We start from the raw sequence: 27997 nt of genomic DNA, 5'->3' as shown, positions 1-27997 counted from the left end.
TTTTTTCTTTTTTCTTAGTGCTCCTCTTATATGCTGTATTTTTTTCTTTTTTTCTTGGTTTGGTAGGTAGTGGCAGTCAACTCCTCCAGTGCAAATGCCCCATCCCTGGAACCATGGGGGTCTCGAGAGATGGATGAACAGTTAGCTGCGGATGACTCTAATGCAGAGAACCTTTATGTTCAAGGTATTTTTCATCTGCTGTGTTTGAGGGTAGTTAAAATGACTCTTGTATAATATACACTGCTCAAAAAAATTAAAGGAACACTTTTTAATCGGAGTAAAGCATCAAGTCATTTTAAACTCCTGGAATATTGATCTGGTCAGTTAAGTAGCAGAGGGGGTTGTTAATCAGTTTCGGCTGCTTTGGTGTTAATGAAATTAACAGGTGCACTAGGTGGGCAACAATGAGATGACCCCCAAAACAGGAATGGTTTTACAGGTGGAGGCCACTGACATTTTTTTCCCTACTTATCTTTTCTGACTGTTTTTCAATAGTTTTGCATTTGGCTAGGGTCAGTGTCACTACTGATAGCATGAGACGATACCTGGACACTACAGAGGTTGCACAGGCAGTCCAACTCCTCCAGGATGGCACATCAATACATGCCATTACCAGAAGGTTTTGCTTTGTCTCCCAGCATAGTCTAAAGAGCATGGAGGAGATTCCAGGAGACAAGCAGTTCTCTAGGAGAGCTGGACAGTGCCATAGAAGGTCCTTAACCCATCAGCAGGACCGGTATCTGCTTCTTTATGCAAGGAGGAACAGGATGAGCACTGCCATGACCTCCAGCAGGCCACTGGTGTGAATGTCTCTGACTAAACAATCAAAAACAGACTTCATGACGGTGGCCTGAGGGCCTGACATCCTCTAGTGGGCCCTGTGCTCACTGCCCGGCACCATAGAGCTCAATTGGTATTTGCCATTAAACACCAGAATTGGCAGGTCTGCCACTGTAGCCCTGTGCTTTTCACAGATGAGAGCAGGTTCACCCTGAGCATGTGAAAGGGTCTGGAGAAGCCGTGGAGAACGTTATGAGGCCTGTAACATTGTTCAGCATGACCGATTTGGTGGTGGGTCAGTGATGGTACGCAAAACCATGGACAGAGGGGTGGCGTTAGCGGGCCCTGTGCTCACTGCCCGTCACCGTAGAGCTCAATTGGCATTTGCCACTGAACACCAGAATTGGCAGGTCCGCCACTGGCACCCTGTGCTTTTCACAGATGAGAGCTGGTTCGCTCTGAGTACATGTGACAGGTTCTGGAGAAGCTGTGAAGAATGTTATGCTGCCTGTAACATCGTTCAGCATGACCATTTTGTTGGGTCATTGATGGTCTGGGGAGGCATATCCATGGAGGGACGCAAAGACCTCTACAGGCTAGACAATCGCACCCCGACTGCCATTCGGTATCGGGATGAAATCCTTAGATCCATTGTCAGACCCTACGCTGGTACAGTCGGTCTTGGGTTCTTCCTGGTGCACGACAATGCCCGGCCTCGTGTGGCGAGAGTATATAGGCAGTTCCTGGACTATTAAGTAATTGATACCACTTGTTGGTCCCCAGTTTCGCCTGCCCTAAATCCAATAGAATACCTCTGGGATATCAGACTGTCCAGGAGCTCAGTGATGCCCTAGTCCAGATCTGGGGGAAATAACCCAGGACACCATTTGTTGTCTCATTAGAAGCATGCCCAAGCGTTGTCACGCATGCATACAAGCACGTGGGGGCCATGCAAACTACTGAGTACCATTTTTGAGTTGCTGCAATAAAATTTCAGCAAAATGGACTAGCCTGCTGCATTGTTTTTTTCACTTTTGATTTTCGGGTTGCCTTTGCATTCAGTCCTCTGTAGGTTGATAATTTTAATTTCCATCAAATGATGGGGCATATTTATGTTCCCAACACTTTACCCAGTTCATATCAGTATAGATATCCAGTATGATATTTTTCCCCATTAAGATCTGATGTGTTTTCAAAGTGTTCCTTTAATTTTTTTGAGCAGTGTATGATTAGTCAGGTTGAACCATCTAGTTCAACCAATTAAAAAAAAAAAAAAAAAAAGGCACAAACGAATAGAAAACCTTCAGATACACAATCCTGTACCCACAGTTGAACCAGAGGCAGCCAACCCCCCCCCCCCCCCCAATAAAACATGATCCAGTTTGCTCCATGGGGGAAATTAATTCCTTCCTGATCCCCCAGGAGGCAAAATTCCCTTGATCAACTTTCCCTGGTTTTATTACCTTTACATATTAGTATCCAGTTATCTTTTGTGCAATTAGAAATGCATCCAGCTCTTTTTTAAAAAAAAAAACAATCTACTGAGCTGACCAGTAGAAAGTATACTTGCCCTTTAATATCCTTTTTGGATGGTATTCAGAGGGTTATGATGGCACATTTATGTATTCTGTTATAAACTGTAATAAATGGATGTCTTCGTTGTATTGGTGGCCAGGAATGGAGCTGTTTGAAGAGGCTCTGCATAAGTGGGAGCAGGCACTGAACATTGGCCAGCGATGCAGCTCCAGCACCCCTACAGCTCATGCAACTGAACTCCATGAAGACAGCATGTCCGAGAGCTTGGAGGAGGTGAGTTCCCAGAAAATAATACACTTTGCTAAAATTCATTCACATACAGTGTGGCCATGGTTTTTGTTCAAGGCTGGACATCTATGAGCCAATTGTTTGTGGTATTCAAAGTTTCACTATCTTGACAACTATCCACAAGTGACTGGGGGAAGGGGGGTAATAAAGTTTTGTTTTAAATTCTTTGCACTTTGAAAAATGGTAAATGTAACAGCAGCCACATATTTTTCCCTGTATGTGGCTTCTTTAAAATTACTTTGTTTTGCACTGGTTCATATCAGGCACCCTATCTAAGCCAGCATCATCAGGGATCTGTTCAGTCACAGGAGAAGGTGGAGGTGTACTGGTCATATAGAGATACCACTGCTAGATATTCACTAGGATGCTATTGCCAGCAAACGTATATTGGGGCTCCCCCTTTTGGGTGATGGTGGTTGGGATATTTAAATGACCTAAGCAAAAGATCTAATAGGTTGAAGCAAAATAGTCTCATTGAAACAGAAGGAATAGAGCATATTTTCAAAACAAATTTTAAGAAGTGTGTGTATTCCTCATTTCAGGTAGTAGGCTGAGCTACGCAAATCCTTCTTTTTTTTTTTTTTTTTTTGCCTGTTTGCCTTGTGTAACCATAACCACTGGTTTGTGCACAGATACAGCCTAATATTATAGAACTAATTATTCTATACTACATACAGCTGTAGAATCCATATATTGTAGAAAAACTATGGCTTCTCTGAAGTGGGTCTCCTTGACCAATGAGGGTTTCTTTTAGCCGAACCTTACTGTCTAGAGAAAAAAATAAACTTATCTTATGGGATATATAAAATCTAGTTAGGATGGTGGTAACTTTCCCAATGCAGATATGAATTATGCAGATATGAATTACCAAAAATAATTAAAGTGGAAGTTAAATCAAAACCTAACTAACTCTAACCCTACTCTCAGCCACATTCTAAGCCTAATCTGTGTACCCCTATAAAGAAAAAAACCGTTATAGGGTCAGTGACATGAGAATATTGTATGAAAAATATTTATTATTACTAATTTGGGTCTCTTGACCAAGCCAGTTGTTTACGGCGACGGCTTGCATTTTGTGGCCAAATTGTTAAGTCTTTGTAATAGTTAATTATACTGCCATGCATGCACCCACCCTTTTTTGACAATTGCTGTTTGAGAGTATAAGCAATTTTCATTTACAGTGGGTAAAATTATTATTTGATTCCCTGCAGATTTTGTAAGTTTGCCCACTTACAAATAAATGAAAGGTGTATGATTTTTATCATTGGTGTATTTTAATTTATCAAAACAGAATATCAACCAAAAATCCAGAAATAAACACGATACAAATGTTATAAATTGAGTTGCAATTCAGTGAGTAAAATAAGTATTTAATCCCCAAGCAAAACATGACTCCGTACTTGGTGGAGAAACCCTTGTTGGGGAGCACAGAGGTAAGACGTTTCTTGTAATTGATTACAGGTTTGCACACATCTCAGGAGGGATTTTGGTCCACTCTTCTTCACAGATCTTCTCTAAATCCTTAAGGTTTCTTGGCAAGTTTCAGCTCCCTCCCATAAATGTTTTATAGTTTTAAGGTCTGGAGACTGGCTAGGCCACTCCATGACTGTAATGTATTTCTTCTTGAACTACTCCTTTTGTTGCCTTGCCAGTATGTTTTGGGCCATTGTCATGCTGGAAGACCTATCCTCTGTGTTCTGGCTGAAGTAAGAAGGTTCTTATCCAAAATTTTACAATACATGGCCCCTTCCATTCGCCCCTCAATGCAGCAATGTTAGCCTGTACCTTTAGCAGAGAAACAGCCCCAAAGCATGTTTCCACCTCTGTGCTAGACTGTAGGGATGGTGTTTTTAGGGTATTAGTCAGCATTTTTTTTTTTCTTCCCTCCAAACAGGGAGTTACATAGTCTGGCTGAAAAAAAACAAAAGTCCATCCAGTTCAACCATAACAAAAAAAAAAGTTGTAATCCTACACCCACAGTTGATCCAGAGGAAGGCAAAAAAAAACAGGAAAGCAGGATCCAATTTCTCCTGCAGGGGAAAAAAATTCCTTCCTCATCTCACGAGAAGCAATCAGATATTCCCTGGATCAACTTTACCTATAAATGTTAGTATCCAGTTATATTCTGTGTATCCAAAAAAAAATGCAGGCCTTTTTTTAAATCAATCCACTGATCTGGCCAGAACCAACTCTTGAGGGAATCTATTCCACATTTTCACAGCTCTTACTGTGAAGAAACCTTTCCATGTTTGGAGATTACATTTCTTTTCCTTCAGACATACAGAGTGCCCCTTTGTCCTCTATGATGACCTCAGGGTGAATAACTCTACACCGAGTTCACTATATGAACCACTGATGTACAGTCAGGTCCATAAATATTGGGACATGGACACAATTCTAAAATTTTTGGCTCTGTACACCACCACAATGGATTTGAAATGAAACAAACAAGATGTGCTTTAACTGCAGACTGTCAGCTTTAATTTGAGGGTATTTACATCCAAATCAGGTGAACGGTGTAGGAATTACAACAGTTTGCATATGTGCCTCCCACTTGTTAAGGGACCAAAAGTAATGGGACAGAATAATAATCATAAATCAAACTTTCACTTTTTAATACTTAGTTAATACTCAAGTGAGAATAAATTCAGTTCCTCTAATCTTTCCTCATAGCTGAGCACCTCCATGTCTCATCAGTTTGGCTGCCCTTCTCTGTACTTTCTCCAGAGTTAATGCCATAGAGCTCAATTTTGGTCTCATCTGACCACAGCACTTTCTCCTAATCCTTCTGTGAATCTTTTAGACGTTCATTGGCAAACTTCAGATGGGCCTGTACATGTGCCTTCTTGAGGAGGGGGACCTTGCAAGATGTCAATCCAGGGTGGCGTATTGTGTTACCAATGATTTGTTTGACTGTGGTTCCAGCTGCCTTAAGACCATTCACAAGCTCCTCCTGTAGTTCTGGGCTGATTCCTCACGTTTCTCATGATCATCCTTACCCCATGAGGCGAAATCTTGCATGGAGCTCCAGACTGAGGGCAATTGATGGTTATTTTGTATTTCTTCCATTTGTGAATAATTTCTCCAACAGTTGTCTCCTTTCCTTTTGTTCTCCTGTGCCCATTCCAGCCTTGTGCAGGTCTACAATCTTGTCCCTGACATCCTGTGACAGCTCTTTGGTCTTGCCCATAATGGGAGAAAGAGATTCTATGGACAGGTGTCTTTTTTATAAACATAACGAGTTGTCGTTAGGAGCACCTTCCTAAATTGACAGGACTAACATGAGCAAATAGCCAGTCTGTGGGAGCCAGAATTATTGTTGGTTGGGGATCAAATACTTATTTTACTCACTGAATTGCAACTCCGTTTATAACATTTGTATCATGTGTTTTTTTTTCTGGATTATTGGTTGTTATTCTGTCTCTATCATTTTAAAATACACCTATGATAAAACTTTTGTAAGTGGGCAAGCTTACAAAATCTACAGAGGATCAAATAATTATTTTCCCCATTGTATATATGGCTGTACAAAGCCCCCTGCATGGGTGCTTCATGCATTGTATTTCTTTCGATTTTCAATAAAAATGATTGTACCAGAAAATTAATTTTGTATTATGGCAGATGAACAGTATGGTCAGTACAGTGAGTCTAGCTTAGAAGCAACTCCTAAAAAGATGAGTGTGGACAAAGTACAGTATGTCACAATAAGCAAGTAACAGCACTGAGAATTCTGCCTGTAATTTTGTGAGTGAAATTCATTTGGCCAGAAACTGATGTCAAAGCTGAAAATGTAGGCAAGCAGCTACAACACTTGCAAGGACCTAATGGTATCCTGTTGTCTGTAATAAGTTTTCGTTCTATTTATAAAACTGTTAATCCCAGCATATACAGCTGATAACTTTTGTTTTATGGAAGTTATCATAAATTTTATTAGCATATTTTAATGTTCTTGTTTTAGGTTTCACAGAGCAAAGAGTTGTCAGGCAGGCTAGAAGCCTTGTTGAGTCGTGCCTATAATCTTCAGGAAGAGTTTGGCACCAGCATTCCCCAAGATAACATGTTGATGGATCTAGGTAACTAATGAGTGATCTGAATGTGTTCTGTCCCTCTTCAAAACATCAGTGTTGTTTTCTCAGCAAATAAAAAATTTAAAGCTATGCTGCTATTCCCTTTGCACCTGCTGTTGCCTTACTGTGTGTAATATCAGTATTGGTCTGTGTCATAGTTTATGCAGGCCTAACTACCTTCAACCTGTGCCCAGGTGACAATGCTCAGGCTGAATATTTGCCATTCAGGCACCATGCACTGCATCATGGGAGGAAGGAGATATATATGAAATATTGCATATGAATATATTAAAATTATTTTCATCTGTACGTGAAGCTCTAGGCTTTGTCCTACATGTTTACCAGGCTAACCATACTTGCTTCACTGAAAAGTGTGTCTATAGAGCTTAATAGCTAAAGCTATGATAAGACATTATGTGGAGGATGACACTCTCCTTAATGGAATTAAAAAACTTTTAAATTTACTGTTTTTCTATGCTAAGAAATGAATAACAATGAATTGGAAATCCACTGTCCTCTCCATATCTTTTTGGATTGCTCTTATTAATAAGGCAATTCCCATGTACAAATTGACATATGAGAAGAGGGGATACCCCAAGGAGTTCAATAAGGTCTCGTCCCCGTGGCTAGATTCCCAAGATACGGTTACTCCAGAATAGTGTTCTGTGCCTACATAATGTACATAATTACTTGCTGCCATTGGCTCTGAGGTCATTTGATATATTTATGCTTTCAAACTAGGGATGCACCGATACCGGTATTGGTATCTGTGCCGATATCGAGTATTTTCACGAGTACCCGTACTTGTGAAAATACTCCTGATACCTTAACCGATTTGCATTAATGGACGCAAATTGCATCGCAAAGATTTGCATGCGATTTGAACAGAAAATTTGATTTTTGGCCAAATTGCATGCGTTTTCCCCACTGCTCCTTTGTGAACCCAGGCTTGTCATAACCCAAGTTCACACATGAGTGGAGTGGGAAACCTCCCTGCAGGCATCTCATGCTCAGTCTCAGTTGTAGGACAGGAGAGAAAGCGGCAGGGATTTGAAATCCTCGCTACTTTCTTTTCTCTCCCTTGCAGGGATGACAGTTTGGGCTAGAGCGCCGTCATGTGGACGGTTCTGACCAATCCAATGCCGTCTAGCCCGTACTGTCCTCGCTGCAAGGAGAGGAGAGAAAGCCAGGGCAAGTTCAAATCCCCAGACCTGTGAAGTGGCTCTCTCTCCTTGCAGGGATGACAGTTCTTGCTAGACTGCATCTGATTGGTCAGCACCATCCATGTGACGGTGCTGCTGACCAATCAAAAGTCCTCTACCCCGAACTGTCATCTCTACAAAGAGTGGAGAGAAAGCGGCGGGGATTTGAAATCCCCTCCGCTTTCTCTCCTCTCCTACCACTCAGAATATGGAGCATCTGCCTCCAGGAATTATTACATAATAATTAAATGAGACTCTGAATTGTATTTGAGGGTGGCCAACTTGCTAGAGGAGAAAGGCTTTGCTCTCTCAACTCAGAGCTGCCCCCTTAGTAATAGTTGAAGACTGATGGGGTAATGATCAAAGGTCAGAGGTGGAGGAAGCACAGATCTGCAACATTAATGCAGCAAAAGCGAGGAGATCCTTGCACTGCAGGTCCTTGGATACACCTTCCTCTTCAGGAAGTCACATTGTGATTAGTGCCATCACCAAATCTTGTGAGATTAGCAGTGTCTTAAAGTTGGGTACACACAGATTATTTTTTTTTTTTTTTTTTTTTTTTTTTTAGTTTTTGTTCATTCAGCCAATAGGCTGAACAAAATAAACAAGTAGATTCATGAATGCACACAAGTAAGGTGAATGCAGGAATCCCCCCAAAGGGTCATTGCAATCTGACAGCAAGGACCCTGCTGAACTGCCCCCCCCCCCTCCCTTATCACCAAGCAGTGTGCTAAAGGGAGTGGAGCACTGATTTTGGATTTGGAAGCTGCTATACTAAAAACACAGGTCAGGAAGAGGAGTATGGGTTTTATCTAAAATTCAGGTTTGCTTCAATTTGAATTCATTGAAACTACTAGTTTGTTTGCAGATGTTTGTTTCCACTTCTTTTCTAATTCTGCATTTCTCTGTTCACACTAATGCAATTTTTGATGCGACTTGAGTTGCATAGAATCGCATGCTATTGCATTACTTTATTATCAATGGCGCCCGTTCACATCAATACAACTAGGCATGGTGCGATTCTGGAAAAGGTTCCTGTGCTACTTTGCAAAGTTGCAACCACTACACAATCACATTAAAATTCTTGTCAAAATTACCTCGCAGTAGTGTGAACCGAGCCTTAAAGATTAAATATTCCCCTTTGGATACCTGATGTGCTTTACATTGTGCATCTTTCCATTTCTCTCTGTAGAAGGAGCATTGATGTTTCCTCATCTGGAAGCAAAGAGGATGTTGCAGATGGATGATGAGATCAGCACCATATCCGATGACTCCTTTTTCTCAGCTGCTGAGGTGAGAACATTGCTATGTAATATTGAAGAATACTCTACTGCTTGAACCCACTGGCCTTTAGAAAGGTCTGTATAGTTTTCCACATTCACTATGCTGGATGAAAACCCACATCCTCAATTTAAAAACTCAACCTTGCAACTGTTACCGCTCAATGTGCTGATATTCATACATGTGACTTGACTTTCAGCTGTTTGACACTTTACAACTGAACGAGGGCCCCTTTATTCCTCAAAAGCCTGCTGCAGCATATGAAGAAGCACTAAAATTGGTACATGCAGGAGAAGTGGCTTGCAGGACAATAAGGTACGGACATTTCCCCACAGCTGGATACTAATTGACCATACAGTTGTTACAGAGCTGATAGTTCTGGTATGTCTAATCTGGATCCACCTGAGCAAACTAGAACATGCTTTAAACATATTATATATTGCAGCTTACCAAACCCTAAATGTGGTGGCCGCAGTCAATTTATTTTGTAGGGGTTTTTTTTCCTTTATTTTCAGTTCTAGGTCCAGTCAGTAGCACACTTTGTCTTAAGCCAGCCATTGACGGAGAGATTTTCTTTACTATAACCACAAGTTGCAGGAAAGAAAATTGCTCTATACGCAGCCAGTGTTGATGGAGGAATCCTTCCCGCTGAGCCATTGTGTTTTCCTGGCAGGGGGAGCCGTCCCAACCCAAACGGGAGAACACAGTGATTACATGTATATCTGTTTAACATTTATTATAATCCTTATTTACACAATTTAACAATTATATAGAGAGCATTCTTTGACCTGATAACAGCATATTGCGTTGCCTCTCACTTGTCTTTAGGCAGGCCATAGACGGTGTAAAAGACAGGGTGTAAATCCAGCAGGCTGGTTGTACCCAAGTTGATCAATCAATATTCAGCCTGCCCATACATGGCTTGAATATCTGCCGGTTTCTGCTGAACCAGCCGAGATTCGAACTGTCTATGGCTGGCTTTAGAGAGTCTCCATTTTGGTTGCAAGAGAAACGGAGACAACTTTGGACAGCAGCATTGTCAGTCTGGGGAGATGGTGGCGGCAGATGCCATAGCAGAGTTAGATGGAGTTGACTAACACATTAAAAGTGAAGCTCCAGCTAATGCTTGTTAAGCAGTTACAACTTAAACCCATTATATTTTTGGGATAAAGGTTTTAAATAAGTGACTAAAGACTGTCCATTTTAAACACCCCTGTTTAAATGTTTGTCTTCACCCTCTAACTGACACGTTTGCTGGACAGCTTGGTCTGTTAAAGGAAGTTGAAAAATAACAGACATACTGGCTTGATCAACAGGTGAAAATAAAAATGTTTAGAAAAGAAAACTAATACAGCTACCGCATCTAAGAATCCACTACATCTAAGAATTGGTAAACTGCAATATTAAAAGTTGTTTTTTTGGTTTTTGTATTACTTTAAGGGGTTTTTCTTTCCTCTGGATTAACTGTGGGTATAGGGGTTTGAATATGGAAGTTTTCAATATATTAATTTTTGTTCTATTGGTTGAACCACTTGTGTCTTTTTTTCAGCTGTCTGGCGATGTAATTATTAAAGAGTTTTTTGGGGGGGTTTTTATGCACAAGAAAGCCACAGAAGCCCTAAGACTCAAATCAGTTCAGCTTATTCTAATGCAACACAGTCCTAGTGTCAAAGCTTATTAAAATCTAAGGGTTTCCGAGACTAAAGCTGCACAATGCTGAAACCACATAGTTGATTCATTATAAAAAGACAACCCTAGATACATGACATACAGTGCTTTTTCCATTTCTTTGATGAAAACAGTAAACCCCTTGAAAGGGTAAGTTTTCATTACAGTACTCTATAACCCCTGCAAACTGTATACCGTGAACCTTTACTATAAAATCGTACCTTTTGAATAGTCCATTTTGCTCTTCTTACTAACCAATATAGTGTTTACATCAGAGTTGGTTACATATGTAGAGAGTAGAGGTGGGCAACATATGCCAGAAGAGCATGGGGGTGTTGGGTCTATGTAAGGCTGGCTCATGGTGAATAGTGGCAAACCAGGAATAAATTCTGTCCTCCCTGGATTATACTTCTATCTGTACTGCCTGTACACTTTAAGGCTAGGTTCACATTTGTGCCCACGACCACTTGCACAGAAACCTGCTGGGGATGCGTGCGCATGCCATTTATCCTAGTGGCACACACTAGAAATCACTCGCGCACTGGGAACCACACTGCACTTGCACTTCCCATGTGATTCCAGAAATGGTGCAGGGACCATTTTTCCCTGCATTTCAGGAGGCACAGGAAACGAATGAATGGGCTAGGGTGCCCGCACAAAATGCAGCTCGCTGAACCACATTAATGTCAACCTAGCCTAATCGTGCAATCTAGTAAGCATCAGACCTTCAGATGCATATAGAAAGCAGAACCCACCCGCAGAGCATTTCTGGTTTTCATCCTGTAGTACGTCACTGCATTGTTCTTTTGTCAGTAATCTGGAGATGCTGAAACACCCTTCTTGCTGCCTTTTACATGCATCAAGTTTGGTCTAAAAATGGTACCGAGATGTTTCAATATTTTTCTTTTTAAAAGCCTTCATGTATGTATGTCCTAGATTGTAAGCTCGAACGAGCAGGGCCCTCAAACCCCTCGTGTATCGCATTGTATTGTTACTGTACTGTCGCATGTTCTGTCCCCCTCTGTAATGTACAGCGCTGAGTGAACTGTTGGCACTTTGTAAATACTGTATAATAATAATGTATGTATTTTTTTTTTTTTTTTTAAAGAACGGAGCTGCTGGGTTGTTATAATGACCAGGACTTTTTGGCAAAATTGCACTGTGTCCGTCAGGCTTTTCAGGTAACTGAAACAAAATGTTTTCTTGTTTATTCATTCAAGATTACAGTGTTGTAATGTAGAATGAAACATTGTAGACAGTGTGTGACTTTTGACTTCATGAAGATTTAGCACTTTTAAGGATCTATTCAATCTTTATTTTACAGACCTGTATACTTAACAGGTGCTCAAAGACATTGACTGCGTGTCCCCCAATTCAGCAGCAAAAACAGCTGAATCGAAAGACTAATAATATATGGGTATTGCTTTTGCTTAACTTGTCTTTCCTGCCCTGCTACATAGGCTTAAAGCACAGTTGAGATATTTGACTTTAAATTGGAGCCTCAATCTGTATTACACAAAATGCTTAGGTTGCAATACCCACCTTCAATCTGGAGATGTCCCCCACAGTACTTTTTTTCTTTTGGTTGAATGGTGCCCAGCATCATTCAGCCCAGAAGACATACTGTAAGTGCATGGTGCTTCCTGAATTCAGTAATGTGCTAGCATTGAGGTTTCGTGTGACCATCCTAAAGACTTCAAAAAAGAGAAGTGTATACAAAGTTGCATTACACAGAGCTTGGGTACCCTTTAGGGAAGATGGGTTAATGCCCAGAGTTTAGCTTTAAATGTAAATGAGTGACTGTGTGTAAGGTGCTCGAGAGCATTCAAATTTTGGTTACATATCCCTGTGTCTGTGGTCAACCTTATCAGCAAAAAATAACTTTTTTTTTCTGATTGCAGCAATTACTTCAGGATGACGGGAACCAGTTGTTCTTTGGTGAAGTCGGGAAACAAATGGTGACAGGACTGATTGTCAGAGCTGAGAAGGTATTGTATAAAGAGGAATCCAAATTAAAAGGTATGCGCTAATAACAAACTTATACAAAAGTGTATGTCATCATCCAAAAAAACATTAGTGTTTTAAATAAATTATAGTGTCCAAACATAAATTAGTGTCCAAAAAAATATATATAAGTGTCCAAAAAAATATATATATCTTCAGTGACTTGAACCAATTGTGAGAAATCCACCACCAAAGGAGATTAAATAAACTCACCAGAGCTAATGGCTGGTCAGATTATAAACCAGCAACAGCGCTTGTGCTCTGGGAGCAATGAACCCGATGTCCAAATAGATATGGTGATGTTTCAGATACTTCCAGATAATAATCACAGCCAAACAACTTTGCAGCCCAAGCTCTTATGATGAACTTCTCCACTCTTTCTCATACCTCCATGAGAGCATGCAGTACACTCAGGGACAAAAAAGAGAACATAATGGTGCAATACGTTTTTTTCATTTATCTCTTTATTAAAAAAGGTATAAGGAAACTCACAAACAAGGTGTCCAACAGACACCAGCTTCAATCGCAAAAAAAGGGTTGAGATACAGTTAACGCTCACCGCAGATCTCTCCCATACAGCACAGACCAGCAAGGCTCTCTAACGTCCACATCAAATAGGCTACGCCCGACCGGTTTCGTCACACCGACGTCATCAAGGGGAGGTACAGATGGGAACGTCAGACAGCTCTTATAAATACCACCCTTCATCTACATAGTTTTAACACCCAGCCAATCACTGCGTTCCTAGTCTCCTTAATCACGCCGGCTAGAACAGGTGTTTCCCAATTTAATTATACATATACTCTATTATATAAACAAAAAAGCTAAATATATATACCCTGCAGGTTTGAATCAGCACAATACCGTTCTCCTTCAAAATCACCCACAAAAAAATATAAATATAAAAACATAAATATATGCAGAAAAGCAATATATACCATCCTGTGCATGGCTCTTCAAACCACAGAAAAACCCTTAAAGGGCCATGCACAGAACTTAAAGCACAACTCTTCTCATACACAAAAAATTTTTAAAAAAAATAAAAAATTTTTTATAAAAATATAAACCAAATTAAAATAAACTATATATAACAATCACTACATGTAAGCAATATTTTAAAATATTTATCTTAAAAATTAGTCAAAAAACAATTTAAATCAATATCTATGTTTAAACCTCTTGGTACTAAAGACTCCTATTCATATATCCAAAAAGTCTCCTTTTTTGATATTTCTTTAATCAGATCTGAACCCCTCCAATGACTTTTTACTCTCTCAATTCCATAAAATGTCGCTAAACTCGCATCACTATTGTGTCTTAATTTAAAATGTCTTGAAACACTATGTTTGTCAAACCCTCTCTTTATATTGTTCAAATGTTCATTTATCCTAGTCTTCAACTGTCTCCCTGTTCTTCCAACGTACTGAAAATGACACGGGCATTCCAAAACATAAATCACATGAGAGGAATTACACGAAATAAGTTGTTCGATCTTATATTCTTTCTTAGTTATATTTGAAATAAATTTCTTCCTCTTTATTTTATTCGATCTATTTATCGTTCTACATGCTTTACACCTGTTACAATGAACAAATCCCTTCAAATCGGGAAAAAAATCCACCTCTTTTGGTGGATCTAAAACATTATGCACTAATTTCGTCCTTATAGATCGATTTTTCTTATAAATAAATTTAGGTTTTTTTGGGATGATCTTTTTCAATACCTCATCTTTTAACAAAATCGGCCAATATTTCTTGAAAATACCCTCAATCTCTTTATACTGATTATTAAAGTTGGTAATAAAAGCCATATCAAAGTTGTTATTCTTTATCTTTCTATTAGACAGAAAAGTACTTCTATCCTTTTTATCAATCATTTCCCTTTCTGTTGACAAAAAAGGTTTTTTATATCCTTTCTCAATAAACCGATCGATCAATACATCAGTTTGATCAACAAAATCTTTCCTTAAACTGCAATTCCTTTTAATTCTTGTAAACTGACTTCTTGGGGTATTATATAGCCATTTAGGATGATGTCCACTTGAAACCGGGATATAGCTATTTTTATCAATATCTTTAAAAAAAGTTTTAGTATAAATCTGTCCATCATATTTATATAAGATCAAATCCAAAAAATTAACCTTTTCAAAATCTTTAGTAACAGTAAACTTCAACCCATAACGGTTTTTATTAATATAGTTTGAAAATCCTTCAAGATCTATTTCAGAACCCCTCCAAATTACTATAATATCGTCTATGTAGCGCCTATACAGCGCCACCTGTGGCCATTTTTCAAATATACATTCTTCTTCCCATTTATCCATAACGATATTGGCTACACTGGGAGCATACTTAGCACCCATAGCAACGCCCCTACATTGCTGAAAAAAAGTATTATTATACCAGAAGAAGTTATTCGACATCACAAATTCTAGTAATTCACAAATAAATGCTCTTTGAGTTCTTTTAATATGTGATTTATGTTTCAATACCCATTTAACTGCTTTCAAACCATCATCTTGTTTAATGCTGGTATATAAGGACTCAACATCAATAGTGACCAAGTAGCAACCTTCAATATTCTCTAAACTCGCCAAAATACCAATAAGTTCTCCACTATCCCTTAAAAAGGAACGATTGTTCTTCACTATCGGTTGTAAAAAAAGATTCATTTTTACAACCGATAGTGAAGAACAATCGTTCCTTTTTAAGGGATAGTGGAGAACTTATTGGTATTTTGGCGAGTTTAGAGAATATTGAAGGTTGCTACTTGGTCACTATTGATGTTGAGTCCTTATATACCAGCATTAAACAAGATGATGGTTTGAAAGCAGTTAAATGGGTATTGAAACATAAATCACATATTAAAAGAACTCAAAGAGCATTTATTTGTGAATTACTAGAATTTGTGATGTCGAATAACTTCTTCTGGTATAATAATACTTTTTTTCAGCAATGTAGGGGCGTTGCTATGGGTGCTAAGTATGCTCCCAGTGTAGCTAATATCGTTATGGATAAATGGGAAGAAGAATGTATATTTGAAAAATGGCCACAGGTGGCGCTGTATAGGCGCTACATAGACGATATTATAGTAATTTGGAGGGGTTCTGAAATAGATCTTGAAGGATTTTCAAACTATATTAATAAAAACCGTTATGGGTTGAAGTTTACTGTTACTAAAGATTTTGAAAAGGTTAATTTTTTGGATTTGATCTTATATAAATATGATGGACAGATTTATACTAAAACTTTTTTTAAAGATATTGATAAAAATAGCTATATCCCGGTTTCAAGTGGACATCATCCTAAATGGCTATATAATACCCCAAGAAGTCAGTTTACAAGAATTAAAAGGAATTGCAGTTTAAGGAAAGATTTTGTTGATCAAACTGATGTATTGATCGATCGGTTTATTGAGAAAGGATATAAAAAACCTTTTTTGTCAACAGAAAGGGAAATGATTGATAAAAAGGATAGAAGTACTTTTCTGTCTAATAGAAAGATAAAGAATAACAACTTTGATATGGCTTTTATTACCAACTTTAATAATCAGTATAAAGAGATTGAGGGTATTTTCAAGAAATATTGGCCGATTTTGTTAAAAGATGAGGTATTGAAAAAGATCATCCCAAAAAAACCTAAATTTATTTATAAGAAAAATCGATCTATAAGGACGAAATTAGTGCATAATGTTTTAGATCCACCAAAAGAGGTGGATTTTTTTCCCGATTTGAAGGGATTTGTTCATTGTAACAGGTGTAAAGCATGTAGAACGATAAATAGATCGAATAAAATAAAGAGGAAGAAATTTATTTCAAATATAACTAAGAAAGAATATAAGATCGAACAACTTATTTCGTGTAATTCCTCTCATGTGATTTATGTTTTGGAATGCCCGTGTCATTTTCAGTACGTTGGAAGAACAGGGAGACAGTTGAAGACTAGGATAAATGAACATTTGAACAATATAAAGAGAGGGTTTGACAAACATAGTGTTTCAAGACATTTTAAATTAAGACACAATAGTGATGCGAGTTTAGCGACATTTTATGGAATTGAGAGAGTAAAAAGTCATTGGAGGGGTTCAGATCTGATTAAAGAAATATCAAAAAAGGAGACTTTTTGGATATATGAATTGGAGTCTTTAGTACCAAGAGGTTTAAACATAGATATTGATTTAAATTGTTTTTTGACTAATTTTTAAGATAAATATTTTAAAATATTGCTTACATGTAGTGATTGTTATATATAGTTTATTTTAATTTTGGTTTATATTTTTATAAAAAAAAATTTATATTTTTTTTAATTTTTTTGTGTATGAGAAGAGTTGTGCTTTAAGTTCTGTGCATGGCCCTTTAAGGGTTTTTCTGTGGTTTGAAGAGCCATGCACAGGATGGTATATATTGCTTTTCTGCATATATTTATGTTTTTATATTTATATTTTTTTGTGGGTGATTTTGAAGGAGAACGGTATTGTGCTGATTCAAACCTGCAGGGTATATATATTTAGCTTTTTTGTTTATATAATAGAGTTTATGTATAATTAAATTGGGAAACACCTGTTCTAGCCGGCGTGATTAAGGAGACTAGGAACGCAGTGATTGGCTGGGTGTTAAAACTATGTAGATGAAGGGTGGTATTTATAAGAGCTGTCTGACGTTCCCATCTGTACCGCCCCTTGATGACGTCGGTGTGACGAAACCGGTCGGGCGTAGCCTATTTGATGTGGACGTTAGAGAGCCTTGCTGGTCTGTACTGTATGGGAGAGATCTGCGGTGAGCGTTAACTGTATCTCAACCCTTTTTTTGCGATTGAAGCTGGTGTCTGTTGGACACCTTGTTTGTGAGTTTCCTTATACCTTTTTTAATAAAGAGATAAATGAAAAAAACGTATTGCACCATTATGTTCTCTTTTTTGTCCCTGAGTGTACTGCATGCTCTCATGGAGGTATGAGAGAGTGGAGAAGTTCATCATAAGAGCTTGGGCTGCAAAGTTGTTTGGCTGTGATTATTATCTGGAAGTATCTGAAACATCACCATATCTATTTGGGCATCGGGTTCATTGCTCCCAGAGCACAAGCGCTGTTGCTGGTTTATAATCTGACCAGCCATTAGCTCTGGTGAGTTTATTTAATCTCCTTTGGTGGTGGATTTCTCACAATTGGTTCAAGTCACTGAAGATATATATATTTTTTTGGACACTTATATATATTTTTTTGGACACTAATTTTATGTTTGGACACTATAATTTATTTAAAACACTAATGTTTTTTTGGATGATGACATACACTTTTGTATAAGTTTGTTATTAGCGCATACCTTTTAATTTGGATTGTTGTTGCCAAAATTTATTTTGGGTGGGATATGCTGCTGACACTTTGGTGTTTTTTGTAAGTGGCGCTTTTTTCTTTTTTAATTTGGTATTGTATAAAGAGGGATTGGTTCAAAAACGTGTTCCTGCTGCATTGTTTTATCAGTTATTCCTAATGCATAGGTGCCTAATTTGACCCTTGCCTTGTCTTTTGATAGTTCATCTAACAGTAGTTAATCTTGACAGTTCGTGTGCATAGAGGTTATTGCAAGCTTCGTGTTGTACTCTTTCTCCAGACACATCATTCTAGCAATTCCTAGATAGCAGTTACGTAAAAATTGACTTCACCTTCAAAAGCCTATCCCTCCTTTCCCAATTTGTAAAATGATGCTTTTCTTTTTTTGTTTTTTCTTGTGGTTGACAACTTGCTGTGCTTTGCTTTGTCAGTCCATTTTCACACAGAGTTTCACAGCTGCTATCTAAAGATTGCTAGAGAGCTATGACAGCACAGACGGAGCAATAAAGAGCTTACATCAGCCTCTCTGCATAGGCACAGTTAGATGGGATAACGGGTCACCTGAAAAACTCTTGTATTGACTTACCTGGTTTTATTTCTGCTATATATAATTGTTTCAGAATCCTAAGGGTTTCATAGAGAACTATGAAGAAATGGTGCAGTATGCACTGAAGGAAGATACGTGGCCCACTACTCAGAGAGAACTAGAAGGACGCGGGGTAAGTATTATTATTATTATTACATCGAGTTTATATAGCGCCAAAGGGTTTGCTCAGCGCTGTACAATAGAAGATATAGAAGTAGAAGATATACTGTAAAGAAGTCCATGTACTGATTGTTGTGATGACACAATAGGCCATGTTAGTTCTATTCTGCAGATAATTGCCACATATACATGGTAAATTCTCTCTCTACCAAGCAGCATCTGATAATGGTTCATGTGACTATTGGGCAGCAAAATTGCTCTGTTTAGCATTCTAGCCGTGCAGAGCTGGTGTTCTGAGTTTGATAATTACAAAGGTTATGGTCTCCATGGAGTTTGTATGTGCTTCCTTTTCCCAATAATCCCCGATAGCAAACAGATGACAATATATCTGCCACAACTCAGAAAAGGGAAAGTCTGAATGAAAGTCAGCTAGGCAGCCACTACGTTTTGGGTTGTGGGAGGAGACCCACAAAAACTCCATGCTGCTTATGTCTTTGTTGGAAACTGAACCCAAGAATCCAGTGCTGCAAGGCAAGCATGCTAAATATGTAGGCACAATGTTGCCAGAGCTGCAGGAGACCTGGGGACTAGCTTTAAAAAATAGGATTACAACTAATCGTATCCCTGAGGTATTACAAGTACGCAAATCCCTGTAATCCATTTAGAGGGGTGATAATCTGTACAGCGCCAGATCTCCTTCCTAATGTGAGATACTCTGTCCCTCCAGGTTTCATATGTGGTTTCGCTTTGTTTCCTTTCCCTAATGCCAGGTGTTTGGTTTCTTCTTTCAGCAGTTGTGCAGTGCATTGGCTTGATTCCGTTCCCTGATGTCATATACTTGGTCCCCTCCTCCAGCAGTTATACTCTATATCTCCTTGTTTTCTTTCGCTCTCTAAATGTTTTTTTACTTTGTAGGTCGTCTGCATGAATTTCTTTGACATAGCACTGGATTTTATATTAATGGATGCCTTTGAGGACTTGGAAAATCCACCGACCTCAGTAATTGCCGTCTTGCGGAACCGCTGGCTGTCTGACAGCTTCAAGGAAACTGTGAGTAAATATGCATGTTCCTATGTTGCTTACATCAGATAAACAATTTTGCTCAGTTTGTGTAAAAGAAAAAAAACAAACAACACTCTTCTATCACAGTTATCAGTGTCAAATATCAATGTGCATCTACAGTCACAACTTCCTTTTTTTTTTTTTCTTTTTTTTAAGCTTTGATAAAGTGTTAGAACATATGGTGTCCCCTCCAGGGAGACTTACTTTCTATTTGTCCAGGAATGTCACTGGAATTAAAATAAAGGGAAACCACAAAATTTTGAATAGTCACCAGAACAGGAATAGAGGGTAAATCTTCAATAGGGACACTAGTTGACTGTCTAAGAGGGGATTTGCAGAGATTTCCTCTTCTGTCTACAGGACAGTAAATGAAGGAAAATCTCCCCAAAGGGTGAGATGGCAAAAAAAATATTACAGGGGTTTACATAATTGATCCAAAATCACAAAGAAAGATTTGGCTTAATATATAAAGGCTTGAAATACATACTGAGGAAAAATCTGCTTACCTGGTCAGAGCTTAATTATTTTTTTTTTGTTTAATACAGGCATTGCTGTAGGCACCAGTACAGCCCCTTTCTTTTATCAGTAATCTGGGAACACTGACTGATGTATTGATCCAGTAGCTTTAGTGCTTTCTAAATCACCAACTTAAACATGTACGTACACCAGGAATTCTGACTTCCCTGATCTCCATACTTTCCTCAAATAGGTGACTTGAGTATTGGAGAGAGAGAGCCAGGCAACTAGTATTTCTGGGAGAAAGTCAGCAATGGTAGCCTCATATTTTTCTCATTACGGGTTTACTTGAAAACTGCTAGTTTACAGTTTGGCCTTAAATTGTGTTTTGAAGGCTCTTTTTCGTTTTGTCTAATTGCTTTTCTGTTCCTAATTCAAAAACTCTTTCAATGTTACAGGCATTGGCAACTGCATGCTGGTCAGTTTTAAAAGCTAAACGAAGGCTTCTCATGGTAAATATTGTCCTACTTTGAAAATCAAAATGATATTGACTAACAAATGTGTTTCAGAACAGGCAAGTTTAGGAATACTTCAAACTATTTTGAATAACTGATTTAGCTGGCAGCATATGCAGGACAGAATTGCAGAGGATATGATGGTAGGTAGTATGTGCAAGAGTGGCGTGAATAGGATATGATGGCAAAGAGCATATGCAGGAGAGGAGGTGGGGAGGGTATGGTGGTGGGCAATATGTACAAGAGAAGAGGGGGGGGGGGGGTATGCTAGCGTTAAATATTGGGTATGATGGTGGGCAGTAAGTGCAGAGAGTATGGATGGTATGTGAAGAAGTGGGGTGTGGAGGGTATGATGGCAGGCACTGTCTACAGGAGAAGAGAACAGAGGGGGTATGATGGTGGACAAAATGTGCAAGAGAAGAGTGTAGAAAATATGATGGGGAGGGGGAATGCGGAGGGTATGTTGGTGGGCAGTATGTGAAGGAGACAAAACCCAGGGATACTTTGACATAAAGGAAAAGCATACATGTGACTGGGTTTCTAGTTTTAGTTGGCTTACTGTATAAAAGATTTCACTTTGGTTCTGTTAATGTTATTGGGCCTTTAATTATATCTGTACTTAAAGGGGCTGTCCTACTTCCTTAGTGTGTGTGTGTGCGTGCGTGCGCGCGTGCGCATGCTTTTCACCAAGACAGAAAGACATGGACAAAATCAAAACTTGATGGGTATTAATTCTTACATTTCTGGCAACCTTGAATCACTGGCTGTGGAGAGCAGGAACATACAGGTGAAACTCGAAAAATTAGAATATCGTGCAAAAGTTCATTTATTTCAGTAATGCAACTTAAAAGGTGCAACTAATATATGAGATAGACTCATTAGATGCAAAGTAAGATAGTTCAAGCCGTGATTTGTCATAATTGTGATGATTATGGCTTACAGCTCATGAAAACCCCAAATCCACAATCTCAGAAAATTAGAATATTGTGAAAAGGTGCAATATTCTCGGCTCAAAATGTCCCACTCTAATCAGCTAATTAAGCCATAACACCTGCAAAGGGGTCCTGAGCCTTTAAATGGTCTCTCAGTCTGGTTCAGTAGGAATCACAATCATGGGAAAGACTGCTGACCTGACAGTTGTGCAGAAAACCATCATTGACACCCTCCATAAGGAGGGAAAGCCTCAAAAGGTAATTGCAAAAGAAGCTGGATGTTCCCAAAGTGCTGTATCAAAGCACATTAATAGAAAGTTATGTGGAAGGGAAAAGTGTAGAAGAAAAAGGTGCACAAGCAGCAGGGATGACCGCAGCCTGGAGAGGATCGTCAGGAAAAGGCCATTCAAAAGTGTTGGGGACTTTCACAAGGAGTGGACTGAGGCTGGAGTCAGTGCATCAAGAGCCACCACACACAGACGGATCCTGGACATGGGCTTCAAATGTCGTATTCCTCTTGTCAAGCCACTCTTGAACAACAAAGAACGTCAGAAGCGTCTTACCTGGGCTAAAGAAAAAAAGACCTGGTCTATTGCTCAGTGGTCCAAAGTCCTCTTTTCTGATGAGAGCAACTTTTGCATCTCATTTGGAAACCAAGGACCCCGAGTATGGAGGAAGAATGGAGAGGCACACGCTGCAAGATGCTTGAAGTCCAGTGTGAAGTTTCCACAGTCTGTGTTGATTTGGGGAGCCATGTCATCTGCTGGTGTTGGTCTACTGTGCTTCATTAAGTCCAGGGTCAACGCAGCCGTCTACCAGGAGATTTTGGAGCACTTCATGCTTCCTTCGGCAGACGAACTTTATGGGGATGCTGACTTAATTTTCCAGCAGGACACTGCCAAAAGCACCAAAACCTGGTTCAATGACCGTGGGATTACTGTGCTTGATTGGCCAGCAAACTCGCCTGACCTGAACCCCATAGAGAATCTATGGGGCATTGCCAAGAGAAAGCTGAGAGACATGAGACTGAGCAATGCAGAAGAGCTGAAGGCCGCTATTGAAGCATCCTGGTCTTCCATAACACCTCAGCAGTGCCACAGGCTGATAGCTTCCATGCCACACCGCATTGAGGCAGTAATTGCTGGCAAAAGGGGCCCAAACCAATTACTGAGTACATATGCATGCGTATACTTTTCAGAGGTCCGATATTGTTCTGTGTACAATCCTTGTTTTATTGATTGTATGTAATATTCTAATTTTCTGAGATTGTGGATTTGGGGTTTTCATGAGCTGTAAGCCATAATCATCACAATTATGACAAATCACGGCTTGAACTATCTTTCTTTGCATGTAATGAGTCTATCTCATATATTAGTTTCACCTTTTAAGTTGCATTACTGAAATAAATGAACTTTTGCACGATATTCTAATTTTTCGAGTTTCACCTGTACAGTACTTCTATAAATATGTCCAGTTAAATAGATCCAACATGTGCATGCACAGAAAGCCAGTAAGACAGCAAACATACGATTAACCTTTACTTTGAACTACAAAACTGTAATTGGTTCAAACTATAGACAGCCATAGTGCTGGTGGCTTATCTCTGCCCCAGAGCCATAGAGTAGAATGTACTGGTCTGCATGTTAAGCACAGTTGTATATATAACATGTTAATCTATTTTTTTAGGTTCCAGACGGCTTCATATCTCATTTCTACTCCGTATCGGAGCATGTCAGCCCCATATTGGCATATGGATTTCTTGGTCCAAAAGAGAATTTAACAGAAATGTGTACTTTCTTTAAGGTTATCTTTTTACTTGTACTTCCTTCTTTTGTGATAGACATGTACATATGCAGTATTCCAGGGAATGCTAACTAATTTAGAGAACAAAATAGCTTACTGTACAGAGTAAGGATTACAGGCACACATTAATAGTGCACGCTGCTCTCTGTAAAGCCAGCCATAGACTGTTCAGATATCTTCAAACCATGTATGGGCAGGCTGAATGTTGCAAGTGATTGATCAACTTGGGTACAACCAGACTGCCAGATTTTACATGCGATTATTGCTAGTGACTGTTGTAGCCGCTAGCAATAATCGCTGTCTTCCCCCACCGGGAAACCACAGTAGCTCATTGGGAAAGAAATTGGCATGATCTATGGCCTGCCTAAGGAAAAGTGAGAGGGAAGTCCTATTTAGAGCTGACAGATATTTTATTCAGGCCTATAGAACAATGCTGTGTAAACAGCAATGCCAATGTGCAATATGCTGTTATCAGGTCAAAGCATACTCTCTAAATGATTGTAATTGTAAAAATAAATTTTAAACAGATGCATACGTCGACATAGAACCCTTTTATAGGTTCCCTTCAGGGAGCGACTAGGAATTGATTAGTAAATCAGTGAACTGATAATACTATCTTTAAAAACACTGCAAAATCAGAAAGCCATCTGTGTCTTTTAATTAATACTTACATCTTTAGGCCCAGTTACTGGGCCCAGTCTGCAGACCGGATGTTGAGGCCTCATTCACACCATTCGTGCATAAAAACTGAAGGAAACTGACTCGCAGATTTCACTTGCAGACAAAAGGTTTTCATCAGTTTTCATGCTCGCTTTGATTATTTTATACATGTAAACTTGCACGTGATACTACTGTTGTGGTGTAAACGGGGCATATAGAGAACAATTGATTTTGTTGTGCCCTTACAGAACGTGTGCAGAAGAATTGACGTCTCTGCACCATGGTGTGAATGTGCCATGACTCGTGATATAATTAAAATGCCCGAACCTTAGTGGCATCAGAGACTCTGGCATTTGACAGTTAATTGACAGGACAGTGCATAGAACCAGAGGTTGCAAGGCAGATGTTCCTTTCAGTGAAAACTGCAAGCCAAAACGATTAGTAGCTCAAGAGTTAGGCAGCTGAAAGTAGGTACGATTTTCTTGCAAAAATTTGACTTATCTCCATTTCCTTTTTGGCTTTAATTTGTTAGAAGCACTAGGAGATTTAGATTGATTTGACTAACACTACTTTCTGCACAGGTTGACAATTTTGCTGTCCATGGGTGGTTCCATTGCTCCTCCATAGATAGTGGAGCCACCTTAAGGCTGATCATGCCTGTGGGCTTAAAGAAAATTGAACAGATCCCTTGACCCAAGTTATACAAGCATGGATGGATTTAATCCCTCTGCTAGCCTGTCGGAATACCCAAATAGCAGCTGCATCTGATTGTTTGCAGCCGCTGTTCTTCCAAACATTTTCTGTCTGGGCAGGCGGGGGCTGGCAGGATCACCCCCTAAGCGAATTTTGGCCACTGGATTCAATTCGCACAGTGTATGGCCAACGTAAAGCCTGGAGAGGACAATGATGACTCCACTAGGAGCTTATGAATTAAATTCAGCCGGTTAATGGCCAGTTTATTTACCTTTCTCTTAGTTTAGTCTATATCTCTCCCACTATCTTTCCCTCTAATCTGTCAAACTAATAATTGGCCTCAACAAATTATGGGTCCCTGACCTAAATTAATTATGCAGATAAAAGTGTGCTCTCTCTGTAGTGATTCATAAAATATTGGAAACCGAGAACTGCTATGACAGCCAGACATTTTCTGAAGAAGCTCAGCCTTTGTATTGCACTCACAACAGATTTCCTGTGATCGTGGAGGATTGGGGATGATCTGTAACCACCAGTCTCAGATTGAGGCTTCTTTTCTTGCTTGCTGCTTTTATATAGATTGAGTTTTCCAGCAATTATAACATATGTCTTTGTTTCACAAAACAGCATCAAATTGTGCAGTATTTAAAGGACATGTTTGACTTGGATAAAGTGAGGTACACTACAGTCCAGTCACTGGCAGAGGACATCTTGCACCTTTCCCGAAGACGGAGTGAGATTCTTCTGGGATATCTGGGAGTAGACAGTCTACGGGCAATGAATGGAGACCTGCCAGCACCAAACAGACCATCAGAGCTTCACCTCTGATGATAAAGAAACTACTGGCTATCAGAATGTAGACACCAATTCCTATTTTCCTCATATTTCTAAGGAACACTTTACACCTCATTTAAAAAGAACAGCAACAAAAAAAAAAGACTGTAAATGTATATTTTCCTAGTGTTGTGTCTTACTTCACCCTGTATCTGTTGAGGGTGGCTTGCAGATACAGAAAACCAGGAGCCTGCATCACTTTGGCTAGTTGCTGACATCTTGGGCAAATCCCAGCAACTCAGGAATATGCAACCCAGCTTCTAGTTCCCAGCACTCTTTAGTTTCATTATTTTATCTTATGGAAGCAAGCATCTGTTTTGTTGTGTTGGGCAGGATGAAAATGCCATATCAAGATATTTCCATACAGCTTACATCTAGGGCATATAGACCTCTTGTAAGGTCTGTTCACAGTGCACTACATTGGCAGCTATGTGACACTACCAACCAGGAGATCGATCTAGTGCCAATCCTTTATCAGGATGCAAGAGGAAAATTTACAAACCTAAACAGCTGTGGTAGTCTCCAAACCCTGTCCTAGCTGGGTGAGTGAAGACATATGAAGTATTTTGGAAGTGGCAATAACTAGTCGTTTGGAATTTACTACTTTTTTTTTTTTTTTTTTTTTTTTGGACTGGGTAAAGTGTTTCCTTAATGTGACTTCTTGCACTATTAATCATCTACTTCGGACATTTTTTTGGACACTGAGATATCTTATATCTGCATTTTAAACAATCTGTTGCTATAACAGTTTTAAACAAGAAATTTAAGCAAAACTGTCATCTTTGATTTTATGATTTTTGTTTACTAACGTGGTTGTTTCGTGCACAGTATATCCCCTTCCTTTTTTTTTTTTTTGCAAATTGCACCTAAATGTGAATGGACTGAATATAGTAGATAATGGTAAAGGGCCATTAAATGTAAGCTACAAATGTCGTATGAAAAAAGGTTTGAATAACATTCATGAAAAAATATGTAATCATTCCAGGAGATGGATATTTAAAAGAAAAAAAACAATTATAAATTTAGAGCTCAAACCTGGGCAGTTGTTCCAGATGATGATCGGTTTGTTGCTTGTTTTGTCAAGGGGATGAATATGCTATATGCTAACTGGTCCCTCAACATCACTCTTCTTTGACCAGTCTTGTTACCACCCTGCTCATCATCATAATCCCATACACAGGGATGCTGAATTCCTATCACCTGATGCCTGGGACATGCAGTTCTGGGTGCTGGGCAAGAAGTTTATTTTTTTACATTTAGTCCTGCTGTGGGCAAGCAGCAGGGTTTAGAGCTGCCCTCCTGTGAGCTGTCCCTATCGATTAGCCGGCGCTTGTGCCAGCTGATCATAGTGGCGGCAGTGGTAGAACGCACTGCAGAGCATGCAGATCAGTACCTTCTCCCCTAGCAGAGATCAGGCGGCTCCCCAGTGTCCTACTCCTTCCTGACCACGAGGTGGAGCCTGCTGCGAGGCTCGCAGTGATTGAGCAGAACTCGAGGAGGGGGTGTAGTAGGCCTCGGAGTTGATCACTTCTTACCACAGGTGTGCTGATTTGAGTGAAGGCTGCAGTACTGGTATGTATGCTGTGTAGCGGCTGAGTAGAGATATAGTGACCAGGAAGCACATGCTAACACTTTCATTGCTAGAAGATGAATGGCTATAGTTAACCCTTTTATTGCTGGTAGATGAGATCCCAGTTGTAAGTGCATGATTAACCCTTTCAGATCTGTGTTGGAAGCGTATGATTAACCATTTCCTTGCTAGCAGATCCCTGGTTGAAATATGCATTTCCATCAGGGTTCAGTTAGCACTGAAACAGTTAATCATACGTTTCCAACACATCTGAAATGGTTAATCATGCACTTCCAACTGGGATCCCATCTGCCAGCAATAAAAGGGTTGACCATGTCCAGTTGAGATCTTCTAGCAATTAAATGTTCATTGCTATAAGATCCCTGATGACTGTACATGATTAACCCAGTGGTGGAACTACCAGGGTCTCAAAGGTCACACTTGCGACCGAGCCCTGGTGTTCCTCCACCATGGGAGGGCCCCAAGACGACAAGAAAGGGGCACATGGCGGGACCATAATAAAGGGCCTTGGGATCATGTTGTGTGTGGGTTTTTGTTTTTTCGTTTTGTTTTTTTTGCAATGGGGCCCTGAAGGTTCAAGCTACACCTCCGAGA

At 39.4% G+C, this 27997-nt stretch overlaps 1 protein-coding gene across 2 annotated transcripts in view; it reads left to right on the top strand.

Annotated features, from left to right (window-relative positions):
* Positions 1–26591, top strand: part of MIGA2 (mitoguardin 2) — a 54811-nt gene extending 28220 nt beyond the window's left edge. For both annotated transcript variants that reach the window (XM_089669089.1, XM_089669090.1), the window contains exons 5-16: positions 67–184; positions 2456–2589; positions 6563–6677; positions 9066–9166; positions 9354–9469; positions 11931–12003; positions 12724–12810; positions 18772–18870; positions 19773–19907; positions 20834–20887; positions 23509–23625; positions 25606–26591. In XM_089669089.1, coding sequence (XP_089525215.1) covers positions 67–184; positions 2456–2589; positions 6563–6677; positions 9066–9166; positions 9354–9469; positions 11931–12003; positions 12724–12810; positions 18772–18870; positions 19773–19907; positions 20834–20887; positions 23509–23625; positions 25606–25806 — 1350 coding nt within the window. In that variant the 3' untranslated portion in view covers positions 25807–26591. The remainder of the gene's footprint in view (positions 1–66; positions 185–2455; positions 2590–6562; positions 6678–9065; positions 9167–9353; positions 9470–11930; positions 12004–12723; positions 12811–18771; positions 18871–19772; positions 19908–20833; positions 20888–23508; positions 23626–25605) is intronic.
* The last annotated feature ends 1406 nt before the right edge of the window (positions 26592–27997 follow it).

The sequence above is a fragment of the Staurois parvus genome, unplaced genomic scaffold (assembly GCF_062004578.1).
Source record: "Staurois parvus isolate SC_StPar_1 unplaced genomic scaffold, SC_StPar_1.0 ptg000068l, whole genome shotgun sequence".
In the NCBI taxonomy this organism is placed as follows: domain Eukaryota; kingdom Metazoa; phylum Chordata; class Amphibia; order Anura; family Ranidae; genus Staurois; species Staurois parvus.
Note: the sequence above shows the minus strand (reverse complement) of the source record. Positions and strands in the feature narration are given on the sequence as shown.